This window comes from Protopterus annectens, chromosome 8.part0, assembly GCF_019279795.1.
Source record: "Protopterus annectens isolate FY-2018-M chromosome 8.part0, PAN1.0, whole genome shotgun sequence".
Lineage (NCBI taxonomy): Eukaryota > Metazoa > Chordata > Ceratodontiformes > Protopteridae > Protopterus > Protopterus annectens.
This window is the reverse complement of record NC_056741.1, coordinates 768,821,893-768,836,601: the sequence shown is the minus strand read 5'-3', so window position 1 is coordinate 768,836,601 and position 14,709 is coordinate 768,821,893. Positions and strand designations below refer to the sequence as shown.

The 14,709-nt window shown below is 38.3% G+C and overlaps 1 protein-coding gene across 1 annotated transcript in view; it reads left to right on the top strand.

Moving 5' to 3' along the window:
- Nucleotides 1–654: 654 nt before the first annotated feature.
- LOC122809035 (putative GPI-anchored protein pfl2) overlaps nt 655–14,709 on the top strand; it is a 574,977-nt gene continuing 560,922 nt past the window's right edge. The window contains exon 1 of the mRNA XM_044080240.1: nt 655–1,115. Coding sequence (XP_043936175.1) covers nt 1,037–1,115 — 79 coding nt within the window. The 5' untranslated portion in view covers nt 655–1,036. The remainder of the gene's footprint in view (nt 1,116–14,709) is intronic.

Genomic DNA, 14,709 nt, shown 5'->3' with positions numbered 1-14,709 from the left:
ACGTACGGATAACATGCAGACTTCACACATAGTGCGTCCCAGACGAGAATCGAACCGAGTAACTGCACCACTGGTCCGTCGTTTTATTACATTTATTAATTTGAGACGCTAACAGAATAAGAGAATGTGAATTAAAATACAGTATAAGAACTCTATACATCTATTGCCGTTATTTATTAAGCGTAATTCACCCACTTTATTCCATAGTCAATAGTTTTAGAAGGTATTAGAAAGGACAGAGCAACGTTTTCAGCCCGAATCAGAGATGAGAATTAAGGATAGTTGAGAGTTATGTCACTTGAAGCTGTATGTATCATTTAAATCATAGCTACTACCTAGTAACATCTTTAAAGATAATACGGTTCTTTTGTGGGTGCACATTACGGTATGTGCGTGTAATGTGTCCAACGACCTGGCCTCGTCTAATCCCAGCCTTTAAAAGGTAAAACGTACTTCAGAATTTAGTTCTACCTCAAAAAAACAAACAAAAAAAAAAACAAAGATCTAAGACAGTTAAAGCCGTATCGATAACTTTGCTTCAGTCCAAAACATAAAGCTTCCATACGCACACATGGTTTACAAAAATAAACATTTCTTCCAATCGGATGCAGCCCTGGGCGTGACTCCTAACGTTGTGCACTTCAGAGGTGGGCTGCGCCCATTCTCCACCTTTGCAGGGCGTTTCCATTGCAAGCTGTTGCTTGCGGTTTTAAAGAAAAGTACTCTTCAGCAGCTGAACAAAAGGATTGCACGGTTATCTCCATTTTTAGACAGATTTGTTGTAGAAAGATGTACACTAATTAGCTGAGAATATTTTTTTCTCATTTATTTCGTGCCCCCACAAAACTGAGTGAGCGGTCTTTGCCTGGAGAAGTGCTCGGATTATTTTAGATGCTTTGACTAAACCACGTGGCACCCTACGGCTGACTCACCCTGGATCTTGCTGGCTACTCTGTCTCGTAAAGATCGAGGTTTATTTTTAGCTTCTCCCTTTAGTAGTGCTTTGTGTCTGTGTTGTTTAACTGAAACACACACGATGTTGATGGAGTTGAGATGGCGAACTCTCCTCGTCTGCTTTTGCCTTTTTGCATCTGGCCTTTGCCCTGGCTCCTGGGGTAAGTAAGTGACCAAAGCGATCAGCTGCTCAGTATATTTCTTTAAAATAACGGGGTGGAAGTGTCTTGGCTGGATGGTTTTTGGCTGTCCCTTTCTTCTAATGATTATAAGAGAAAAAGTCTAAAGTGTCCTTGTTTTCGTGTATGACATTGTCCAGAGCTCATGGTTACAGCCTAATCAGCGTTACCAGTAGATGGGTTTATGTAGTTTGTGAAGTTTTCTGTTGTTCTCCAGACTGACCATGTAGCCGGGGACGTGTGGAGTAACGACACCAGGGAGTCTGATTGGCGTACTTTAACTTTAGTCTTTACACGTGAACTGGTAACATTTTGATTGCAGTTGTCGCTGGCTCGATTAAAGGAAAAACGTGTTTGAAATAGTGGCAGTTTTTGCTCACTTGTTTGTGGGGAGAACGGATTTAGATGCTTAGTTTCTGGGGCAAACAGTAACGCATTAAAATTTAATTTTTGTGCAATATATTATCTCGTACACACACACACACACATATATATATATATATATATATATATATATATATATATATATATAGAGTAGTGTGGTTGTCTGTCTCTTAAAGTTGACGTCTGCCTTGGTTTCGCGCAGCACTGGCAAAACATTTCAAGTCTTGTGTTGGCCCATAGATTATTGTTGCATCATATGTCTTAGTGATATTGTTGTCTAAGTCTCCTACTGTATTTGGGTTATTGAATGGCACCGCGCTGCATTAATCACTATTAATTGACATACGACAGATTGGAAGGTGGTAACCGAAGGGTTTGGTGGGATGGCATTAACTCTGGGACAAGTTAAAGTTGAGTGTTTTGACTGCATTTTCTGACAACAATTCACTGCCCACCATCCCTTCCCTACTAACAGGCTGTTAAACCCTTCCCCAACACGCACAATATTTGTACAATGGACGTATATCTCCCCAGCTGGATGCTTACTCACCTTTTAGAGGAAATGTCAATATATATTTTTTCTTCCTAAGACTGTTTTTATTACAAATTATTATCTGATAACATTTTGAAAATTGAGTTTGGCTGCAAGGCTAGCAGGGGAAAGTGAGGATCTATTACCCTTTCAAAACTTTCTTTGTACTGTAACTGGCATATTTTCTGAGACAGACTTTATATCTATTTATACCGTTTTAATTTTTTTATTATTTGGTAGGGTGATGAAATGAGTTCTGCTATTCAGAAGATGACATTTTCCGGTTCTAAAATCCAGACTGTACAAATTGCAGTCCATCATTAGAAAAGTTACTGAAGTGTTTGAAGACTCTGTGAGATGCACCACCTTTAAAATTAAAGCTTTTACACCAGCATCTCTAACCTTTTTTTTCTTCATTTCATTGTGGTGCTCAAGTGCATTTAATATTTTTTTATACTTATTTGTTGTCCGGGTCAGCATACTAGAGGCAGTGTTAAGACAAAAAATAAAGCTTACAGTATGACTTGTGTCTGATGTAACTTTAATGGTTGTCATGCACTCTGTTACAGACTGATCAAATAAATTCGGACATCTTTTCAGATTTATTTGATCAATATTAAGCATTAGCATAATTTGATTCGTCATTAGCGTGGTAAGTATTGCAGGTAGCTGTGTAGATTTTAAGTATGTCCATTTCTGCCCTAATTGTACTTTGATTTTGAGCAGGGTTTGAGAAGTAACTGAAGCAAATGGAAAAAAAAAAGTGTGCCTGTTTTGACTTGCATTACAACTTGTTAGCTCAAGAATTTTGAGCAGAGACAAAAATGAATGCGAAAAGCCCTCAAAAGTAGGTAGGCATTATACATATTTCTGTTGGAAAGCTGATGGAATAATGGTCTTTATATTAGCAGGTATTTTCTGAAGTATATGAAGTCTTAAGTGTCATTATTTAGTGACTGTAATTCTCTATGATCTCCAAGAAAACTGTATATTACATATGCAATAGACCAAAAATATGAGGCAAAATCAGGAACAGTTGAGAGCTATGCCTGTTTGGTTAAAGGAAAGTACTTGAGTGGCTGCTTTGGATTAAGCTGTGGAGGGATCATAGTTGATGAATTGTTTTTCATTTGAACATTGTATGAAAATATGGCCCCATAAACACAAGTGTGTTAAAATAGCAGGAGTGCAGTATTGCAAAGCCATCAATAATTTTGTTGTGTACCTGTGAAAAAGATCTGATTCAGTCAAAGGTACAGGGATACAATTCCTGCACATTCGTCAGGGATACAATTCCTGCACATTCGTAAAAACGCTTCTGCATGGATACTGATATATGAAAGATATAGATCCGGCATACTGGTTCATAAGGGTAAAGAAAGCCAGATTGTGCAAGTCTTTTTTTTCTGAAGAGGCTGCAATTAGTCTGTGAATTTTTTTTAATTATTTGAAGTATAACATGGCATTTGTTTTAGATGACCGTAGCAAAGGATCCGTAACAAAACACCAACCAACGTGATAAAAACTTCAAGAGTTTAAACAGCCTGACAAATGACTAAATAGGTTCTTGGTGCTTTGATAGATCAGAGGACCTGAAATGGTGCAGGTGTGTAGTTCAAAAGTGTGGGAAGAGTGTTTTATGTGTAGTAGAGGTATTAAATCAAGGATGTGAAGTTTGATTTGACAGTAGAGGAAACTATAAGTAAAGAGTTATGGTTGTGTACAGTTTCACTGATTACAACACATTATGTATGCTACTGTGTGATCAGGAGAAAACTGGTCATTTGGAAGGCAGGCCAGAGACTTGTTAAAGAACTTTGTAGGTTTGAGGGTTTTGTGCTGAAATAAAGCCAAACCATCAGCTCAAGGGAGAATAAATATGATCCGGGGACTTGGTTGGGCTTTTGTGGAAAGGAAAAAGAAATCTGTAAAACAATATTTTGATCTGGGAATGGATACAGTGAAGTGTTTCTAATTTTTATATGTAAATTAGTTGCTAAATTAATGTGACTTTGTTTTTCGGCTTTTCCCGGTTAGGGGTCGCCACAGCGGAATTCCGGTCCGCTGATAATTAGTATTGGATTTTTATGTACCAAATTACCAGCCCTGACGCTCAGCCTTCAACGAAGGCACGCCCCATTCACGTATGTCTCCACACAGAAGATGCCCTAGCTGAGAATCGAACGGGACAACATCTTGCTATGAGGTGACAACGCTACCGCAGCACCACCACCGCATTGAGATGAAGCCAAAGGTCCACAGGCCTGGGTGGAAACTGGAAAAAAAATCTCTTTTGACAGTATCTTGGGTCTTGATTACTAATACTCCTGCATTTTGTTGGGTGGTTAGTGATTTTTTTTTTTTATAATGTGTTGTAGCCCAAACTAGCATGCTATATGCACCTATATTGATATGATTTTGTTTTTCATTCTAGACCGCGTCTTCACATAGGTCTAGTGTGGGAAGCCATAGTACACTGTCAGTTGTCTCTGTTTTGGTGAAACTTTCTTATTTTCAGGACTCATTTTACCGTTTGTACAGGATGTCCCTTTTATAGGTATGTTCCTGTTTTCAGGCTTGATTTACCCTTTACACAGTTTTCTGAATCTTCCTTATCACATACTTTCTGAAGCTGTCTGGTATACAGAAGACCACGGTACATGACCAGCATACTAGTGACAAAAGGACCCACATCTTGCATTTCCATTTTTCTAAGTAAAAATAAATTACCTTGTGTGGTAGAATTTTGGAATATAGTTTTTACAAGATTTTACACGGTGTCTTTGTGCTTATTCTTCCTTCACTTTTGTCACACACCGGTTTTAAACATTTGTTTTCAAGTAGTATCCTACATTCCTACTGGAAACAGGATGATTTATGGGCAGTTTGTTATACATGTTAATGCTAAATAGATGGTCAGATGTTTAGCTGGATGTACCTACCTTTCAAAGGTTTTATTCCTATTTTCAATGTCTGCAGGTTGAGCGGCCCTACACTGACATTTGTTTTGCTTTTCATTTTTCTGAAGTTTACTCATTTGTCAGAAACCAAGGGTCACTCTGCTAGTGACTAGAGAGCTTGGTTCAGTGGGTCAAAAGATGCATCAGATTTCACAAGTTCCAAAAATATTTAATATGATTTTTCATAGACGGATTGGTAGGAAGCAGAAGGAGAAAATTTATTTTTTGCTTTATGTATATGTTGTATCTAGGAGTCTGATTAAAAGGAAATAAATTGTAATGAGAAAAAATGGAGACTTGTGTACTGCTGACTTTAATAGGCTAAAATCCTGCTTGTTTTGGAGTAATTTGCACATGTAGCTATCATTTACATTGTTAGAGAAGAAATCCACATAGTTTCTTCCCCATAGATATTTTTCTCATAAAGCTAGAGCCATGCACGTTTCCGATGTCATTTTAGGCTGCTTTGTCCTTTTCATCACCAAGTGCTAGATCTGTGGCCATCTTTGCAGTGGTGGTATCGTAAGAGAGTTTCATTTATGGTGCCCTGGTTTGTTGTGGGGAAAGTTGCATCCTGGTATACCATACTGGGGCTTCATGCATGGAAACTGAGTTAGACCCCTGGATGACCAACCAGAGAGGGGAGCATGGGGAGTGTCCAGCAGACAGCTGTCCTTCCTTCACATGTGGAAATGTTTTTAGTAACTGGTGCATGCTATTTGGATGATGGGTCACTGCATTTATGTAATTCAGCTGGCAAGGGGAGGAGAAGTTCATTCAAAGAATGATCCTCCTTGTATGGCATTAGTTGGTTGATGGCTCTGACTGCAAGACAAAACATTCTGACATAGAAGGGAATGTACCCAGACATGCTTGCAAATGTAATCTGTGTTTTTCATTTTCCTGAAGGAAGGTATGTGTACTGTAGCATGAATACACGGGTGTCATGCTTTCTAGTTACCTTTCTAGTTACTAACCGTAACAGAAAGTGTTTTGGATGCAGCACCTCAGAAATACAGAATTCAGAACACCCCATAATGTTGTTAAGGAGTGCCCATTTCTTGCAGTGCTGAGTTAGAATAGAGGCAGTCTGAAAGGAGAATCCATGACTATATGCAAAATGACTACAAATGGACATATTTCAGTGAAGGGTAATGTAATTGAAAATCATTAAAGTCTGGTAATGTTGGAGACAAGTTATAGTGAAGCAGAAATTTTTGAGATGTGTCAAAACAACTGGTTTGTTGTATTTTGTTTCTAGGTGCAGCAGTCGTGTATCTTTTTGCAGCTTTTTTCCTATACTTTGACAAGCTTGGTATGGCCTTGTGCATTCAAGGTGTAGCCGTCATGTCTCTACTCGCAGTTTGAGATTTTGGGCCAAAACTGTTGGAGGGCTTCTTTTGGCAGAAAAATACTGTATTACAGTGTTTGCTGTCTTGTTGGGAGTGGAGATGAAGATGTGTGCTTGGAATTTGTGGAACTTGTGCTGGGTGTAGGAAGCGAACTATCACTGGCACTTGCACTGACTGGATAGGAATGTTAGAAATTAAGTGTTTGCACTTTTTTGTGTTAGTTCTATGTATAATTCTTAGTACTGGGTAGTTGGGCAAGTTAGGAATGGGCACTGCTTACACTTAGTTTTAGGTCTAAATATAAGTTCTTTGTTCGAGGCTCCTGTGTTAAATCTATGTTCATAGCAGCATTTACTGTGGTGAAATTTCCCTGTTGCTTAGTGTTTATACCCATTCACGGTTCCATAATTCATCCCTGTATTGGTTTGATTCCAGTCACTTTTATGTATGTGAAGTTCTCATATGCTGTTGTGTTTTTCTTGGGTCTGTTCCACAAAAAAAAAAAATCAACATTCATTTAATGAAAATCCCTCTGTACTATGTGTGACCCCTAGGTTAACAGAAATTAAATTTTGTACAGACAGTGATTCCAATGATGTAATTTGGTATTAGTAGCTCATCAAGCTGCGTATTGACTTTTTTGTTCGAAAAGCTCAGAAGGCTGTGGGTTCTGTTCCTATACAAAGCACTTAGGATTCATTTTCCAACACTAGCAGTCCAATGCACAAATTTATTTTTGTACAGAGTGGTGTTTGGCTGGAAGCCAAGTGAGGAGTGTTAAGGGTTAGAAACTGTAATCATCAGCTGGGAGTCTCAAGTGAGGATGTTTAAAAATCACTTTTAAAAAGTTAATGCACAGTTTGAAAGTTGTTTGCTGTAGCTGGCATCCGTCATCTAAGTGGTACTGTGGTTGTTGGGCTGCCAGGAAAAATGCACTTGGCAGATTGTCAGTCGGAACTTTTAAGGGCTGGATTAAAGTGCTGCAGAGGCTATTCTTTTCTAAATGCTGCACAATTATTGTCCTCCAAAAATACAGTTTGTACTAGAGGAGTGGGTAGTATCAGGAGGGGTCTGTATGGAGCAAATGGGATGGAGAAAGTCTGTACTTTTGGTGTTTGTGGGACATAGTAAGCACTTGGTTTACTCATCCACTAAGTGGTTGGTATATTCTGGTTTGCAATGTTATGCTTATTATTATTTAATTGTGTATGTGTTTTGCATTCGTTATTTTAGGAATCGAATCTTAAACTGATGAGCAGTGTGCTACTGTTACATGAGCTTTTAATGCAGAAACATTATATTTACTGCTACATTAGGTTCATGGTGTAAAATAAAGCAAATGAGCAACAGTGCATAACCCTCAGTGTTACACAACTATTCTGAGTGACTGCAGCTCAACTTGCTGGGGGAAACAAGCCCTGATTAAGGGTTAAGGTAATTTTGTTTGGCACCAAAAAGAACTATCAAGGAACTAGAGGATGCACAGGTCTGGTTATGCAAGGCAATGTAGGATGAATATAGAAACAAGGGTAATGAGAGTGGTGTGAACTGGGTCTTCTGGTTCATTGGTATAAGTGAAGTAATTTGGTTAATTGATTGTGAAGAATGTCTCCATTTTGCTTGATAAAAGTTCCAAAGACCATTGTCAACTAAAGCTGAAAGTGAAAAAAGTTAAATAGCTTTTTATTATGGATCTGTTGTGCCCTTGGCATATTTGTTTTTATTGTGAGTCGTAAGCCCATTTATTCCCTAAAGAGGTGAGAGTCAGAAGTAAGCAGTCGTACACACAGGGTTTCCAACCCCGTGGCTTAACCCCTTCCTGTAGCAGCTGTGATGCTTATTAACTGCTGTCCTAGGGAGTTACATAGCTGCATCATGCACATGTAGCGATACCCTGGCCACTTGCAGTAGAGTTTCGCTGCAACTCCTCATAGTGCTGCATGGTACACCTCTTACACTCTGTTGTAGGAATCAGCTTTGCAGCAGGCTGTTCAGAAGACTGTGTAACTTAGTCCTTTCTGTTTACAGTCACCTTCTCATGCCTCTCAACTGTCCAGAATTTTATCTCGTATGTTTGGTCTGTTCCTCAAGTCTGTGGTTTTTGGACAAATTACTGAGGATTGAAGACACCAAATAATGAAAAAATTACGTTTTTAGACTTTGTGTCCATTACAAAATGCAGGCGAACACATCCTGACATTCTGGTAACCTTAAGTTTATTACAGGAAGTCAAACCATGTTACTAATGGACACCAAACAGAACCATGTATTTTATTCTGCCGCTTTTACTGGTCAGCACAGGCAGATTTTACTGCCGAGTGCTGTATCTGACCGTAACAACTTTAACATGGGATGCTTAAGATTTGTTAAGGTTGGGTCTCATGCCTCTTTGACACTTAACTAATTTGTCTATTTCCATGTATTGGAGAGTAATTTATGTGCTTCATGTACTGCAAAAATAGTGACATTAAGGAAACAAAAGAGGATGCACTGATGGAAAAATACGGATAGCAGAAGTCTGCGACTATCAAAAAGGATGAAGAAAAACAGAATTTTTGAATAAATGGTGGTTAGGAAAAAGGAATTGAGAATTGTTGGGTAATTTCAAAATATTGGGCATTATTTTAATTCTTTAATTGGTTATGAGACCTTTATCTGTAACCTTATGTTGTTCATTGTCCCGCAAATTGTTACTTTTCATGTGGAGAAAAATCAGTGGAATGGATGTTAAAACAGTGTATTTCTTAAATATTTGCAAGAATACTGAACGCTGTGTAGCTTTTCAGAAGTGCTGCCAACAGGCAGGGGCAAAAAGACCAGGGAAAGGAATGTTTTAATATTCAAGGCCATGGTATAAATCTCAACATTTTGGAGTTGAGTGGTGCATGGGGACAGAGAACAGACTATAATTAAATAATATTGGGAGGGAAAACTGAATGAGAGAATGGCTAAAGATGAGGGAGATGCTGAGAGGATATCTGCATGGCTCTGGAGTATGCAGTAAAATCCAGAATCCAAAAATATAGCAAATATTGAAAGTGTGTTGGAAGACAAAAGACATAAATAGAAACATGTTTTTGGGAGTGTAATGAGTTGGCAGATTTTAAAAATTGGCTGCACCATACTCTGCTAAAACAAATGGCTGTAACTAAGGAAATAATTCTTTTGAGCAGGGATACAGGATCTGAATTGCCTAGACGTCGTAAAACCTTAAGTTTAATTCTTTTGGTAGCCAATGCAATTACTAGAAAATCAAAATCTAAGCTGATTGTATTTGAAGTACTGAATATTGTAAAAGAGATAAAAGAACTGGAAGTGGTATCTTTAAAAAAAAGTTAGGAACAAATTGCAAAGATATTAATAGAATTTTTTGGGAATAGTACATACAGAATAATGTTCAGGAGGAGTGTGGTATAAGGGAAAGTAGGAATTGAGCAATTTACGTAGTGTTGAATGATAGCTATAATGAATGGAAGCACATATGTAATGTATAATGTATGTAAAATGGGGGGGGGACTTTAGTACGGTTTCTTTTCTTTGCTATTAATGTATGTGTGCTGAGGACTTCCAAGATGGCTGCACACTGAGTAACAGCTCAAATTCTAGTTCTCCCATTGTTAAAACAGAAACTCAACAGAGAAGGCCAGTTGACCTGTGTTTGTGGGTAAATTTCAGTAACTGGCTGGTAAGTGTACTGCCTTGATGCCGGGAAAAGAGAAATACAGAGCACCAGGGAAAAAATATCATTTACAAAAAGTGAGGAAAACTATAACTGGAGAAAGTTCTGCAGCTGTTCAGCAAAAAGCAGTGCAACCTCTAGTCATGACTTCCAGTAACCTACAGGAAGATAGAAGGAAACTGCACATCAGTGTTCGTTTATTTCAACCATATCAGTGGAGTATATCCCCACAAACAACAAAGGCTGAAAAAAATGGAAGAAGCTTTAAACAGATATTCAGATGAGGTGATAAAGCTGCAAACATCAAAGGATGAAATGAAGAAAAGCCTGGCTGAATACGAGACTGCTCAGGAAGAGATGTTTAAAAAAAAAAAAATAACAGAACTAGAGGACAGAGCATGTAGGGAAAACGTGAGATTTTCAGCTATACCAGTGAAGCTGGAATGAACAGATTGCATTCATCTTATGAAAACACAAATAAGCAACTGGACTCCTCCCTATCCTCAGTTACCTATTTAAAAGCAATCTGAAACCTTATCTTAAATCACATTGATTATGCCCATGTCCTAACCCAGACTACCTACTTTGCCCCTAGACACTAATCTTCCTACCTGTATAAGCTTGTTTACTTATCTGTTAACAATAATGTGTGTGTGACTTTAGAATTTAATACTGTCATTGTATGTATTCTTATGTTTTTTTTTCCTTATTAATAAATTATATGCAATGAAAGGTTATGATTGCCAAAACTTTGTAATTTACCTGTGTTTTGTAAATATTACTCTGTTTGTGGAGCTTTTCTCCCCGGGCCTCCACTGAAAATTGACATGTATCCAGGTGCACCAGCCTGGTCAACAAATGTAAAATAAAATAAATTACACAGCAGGAGTTTAGTTGAAATGGCACATCATGCATATGCTATGAGAAAACAACCTAGGTCTTTAATAGTAAAGAAGCAATCCTACCAGCAGACAGAGTTGATTCTGACAAAACTGTGGCAGAAGGACAGAATACTAAAAGTGGGAGACGGCAAAGTGTTTGTGGAGGATTAGTCATTGTACACTAGGCAGAAGTGTAAATTCATTCTCCTGTTCAGGGAATGTTGAAATGCAGGTGTGAGATTCAAACTGCTGTACCCAGCTGTCTTCAAGGTATTATTCCCTGGAGGGACAAAATCATTTTTTGATGAAGTACACACTAAGGAGGAAATACAAAGGTTTGTCCAACAAAAAGTGAGCTGTGAAACAGGAGATTCTGCTTCTTGTTCTTCTGGTAATAAAGACCACAGAGATACTACCTGTGAAACCTTTTTCACTGTTTCAATGGAAAATGTTGGGGAGAAGGAAGGGAGCACAAGAGTTGACTAGAAGAATCGAGAGTACGTTGGAGTTGAAGCAGAGACATGATTTGGGAGATGGAGATTAACGGTAATAAAGCCAGTAACTTAATGTGGGATTCCACACTTAATTGAAACACAGGCTGCACCGTACGTCTTAAACGGGTAACACATTTTTTTTTAAGTTAACTCAAGTTTGAATGTATGGCTGCCTGTTTGGGACATTTGTTCCTATTAGGATGGCAAAACTTCAGTGTTTGAAGATGTACATAGTTTTATGCATTAGTGTTTAATAGGTTTTGGGGGGGATTTATTTTGAGGGCTTTCAATAAAACAAAACATTTTACAAGATGTGACATGGGCTCAAATGGATATAGAAACAACTGTGTAAAAGTTCAAACTCCCAAACAGTGTATGCATGTAACACAAAAGCTGGAACAAGACATTTAACCAAAAAGTTTTACACACAAAAGGTGGGAATAACATTTTGGTACACTGATGCTTTCTGTGATGTCTTTAAATATCAATGATTTCACAGATAAATACAAAAAAGAAAGAATAGTGAACTGTATTAAAATGTAGAGTGCAAGTAGCCATGTTACAGGAGACGCACTTGAAAAGAACTGAACATGTGAATTTGATAAAGGTTTTCATAGTGGTTATTCGGTGGAATGTCTGGGACAAAGGAAAAGAGCACATATTAATTGCAAGAGGATCTCCAATAGTGATAGAAGAGGATAAAAAAAGATGATGGCAGATTTGTAGTGTTAAGGGCTACTGGCAAGAGAAAAGGATTACACTGGCATGTATTCCACCTAAATCTGCTGTAATGGAGATTAAGAAAATTCTGAGAGAAATAACCCATTTTCAGCATGGAATGTTACTTATAGGTGGGACAGGGATTTGGTTTGCAGCAGTAGAGATGTTTGGTAGCCCAGAAGGGAAAGTACAACAGAGGAGGGTGCATTTTTGAAGAAGGTTATGGAAATACTTGGCATGGAAGATGTGACTTCAGTAATAGGAGTTCAGAATGAATTTACGTATTATTGCCCAAGGTATAAAAACTGGGCTAGGCTAGACAGAATTTACATTTCACAGGAACATGTGCATTTAATTGATATGTACCCAATAAATATTTCAGATCATGTGCCAATAATTAAAAATAAAAACACAAGGTAGTGAAATTGAGACAGTGGCGCTTTCCCACCTATCTGTTGAAGAGAGGAATTTTTAAGGAATGGATAGTGGAGATTGTTCAGGAGCTGTTTGAGAGGGTAGAAATTACTTCTGAAAATATAGCTGGGGAGAGGGATACAATTAAAGTGGAGTTTAAAAATGGGGTGGAAATAGAAAGGGAGCTATGGTTAAGAAGTAACAAGATTTATTTATAGGGACTGACAAATGTTCAAGTATTGCAGAACAGGGGGAATTTCACAGAACAAGAAGAGGATCAACTGCAGAATGCTAAGCAGAAAATAAGGATCTGCCTCAATAATATACACTAGTTTAGAAAGATTGCTGTTAAGCTGTGTTTTTTAGCAGAATGACTCTGGCAGTAGAAAGTAGAAAGGCTGTCACCAAGCTTGGAGAGTTTATAACAAGGAAGGGTAACGAAGATCCCTTAGAGGTATTAGAAATATTTGGGAAATTCTATGAAAGTCTGTATAAAGGAGAGAAATATGGAAATTGTGAAAAGATACAACTGGAAATGGTTATAGAAAAATTAAATATGCCAAGGTTAGAAATAGATGAGGCTCCATTACTAACTGATAGGATAGGAGGAGAAAATTGTGATGTATAACCAATATACAGGAAAGTTCCCCAGGGATAGATGGCATTCCTGTGGAAGTTTGGAAGCTAGGAGGGGAAAAAAAACTGACAGATCTGGAAGGTTTTGTTTAGCAGTGTTTTAAGAGGAGGAGAAGTACCAACATCCTGGAAGAAAGCAGTGGTAGGTGTAATACCTAATGAGGGTAAAGATCCATCAGATCCAGCTTTTATACAGGCCCATTTCAATAGTAAACCATGATTTATAAAGTGTATATGTCTATAATGGCTAAAAGAATGGCAAGATTAATGCCAAAATTGATAGATATGGATCAGTGTGGTTTTGTGGAGGGGAGGCAAACATTTGGTAACCTTAACAGAGCTTTGATGATCCAGAGGGAAGTAGAATGTGAGAAAATACCATTGTTGTTGGTGGGTCTTGATTAGGGTTTCCACCTGTCCCACTTTGAGAGGGACAGTCCCTCTTTGGTCAGTTGTGTCCTGCAAAAAAATTGTAAAATTGGCAAATGTCCTGAGATTTTAGGACAAAATTATTGCCTATATTATGTAATGTTGTATCTTTCGGCTTTTCCCGGTTAGGGGTCGCCACAGCGGAACTCCGGTCCGCTAATGATTGGCAGTAGATTTTTATGTACTGGCTTGCCAGGCCTGACCCACAACTTTCAACGAAGGTACGCCCATTCATGCATGTCTCCACACAGAAGACACTTTAGCTGAGAATCGAACAGGACAACGTCTTACTGTGAGGCGACAACGCTACCGCAGCACCACCACCGCAGCCCCTAAAGTATTTGTGTCTTTCAGCTTTTCCCGGTTAGGAGTCGCCACAGCAGAACTCTGGTCAGCTAATGATTGGTAGTTGATTTTTACGTGCCGAGTTACCAGCCCTGATGCACATCTTTCAACGAAGGTACGCCCATTAACGCATGTCTCCACGCAGAAGACGCTCTAGCTGAGAATCGAACCGGACAGCGTCTTACTGTGAGGCGACAACGCTACCGCAGCACCACCACCGCGGGTCTCCTATATTTTATGTAATAGTTGATAGTTGCATAAAACCGTTTTTCTGTATCAGAAACACCTAAATGTTATAAGAAACAGATTAAGCAACTAAAATACTACACGAATAAGCTTTTATTGAGGCAAAGAAGTGAAGTGGCTATGCCCATGTACTAACCCTGACTCACTAACCATATTTTTTACTATTTCCCTTCCCCCATCCTCCTATCAGGATGATAAAACCTTCACCTATTTAACATAGTACTCCTTTCTTACTAATCTCCCCTTGGTTCATTACTGAAACCTATTCCAGCTCCTGCCACTCCCAGTATCTACTTGTATGTATCCTAACTGTCTTTTCTGAACAGGTATAATAAGGAATCTTCCATCTCCTCCATACTTTTTTGCAAATCATGTATTTACCTGTACACCTCTGTTGAGCTTCTAAAACTATTATATGCCCTAACCTTCATACAACTTTTTCTTCTCAATACTACGTTCTACTATGTTATTCTACTGTAAATATTGCAGTTATCTTAAATGTTA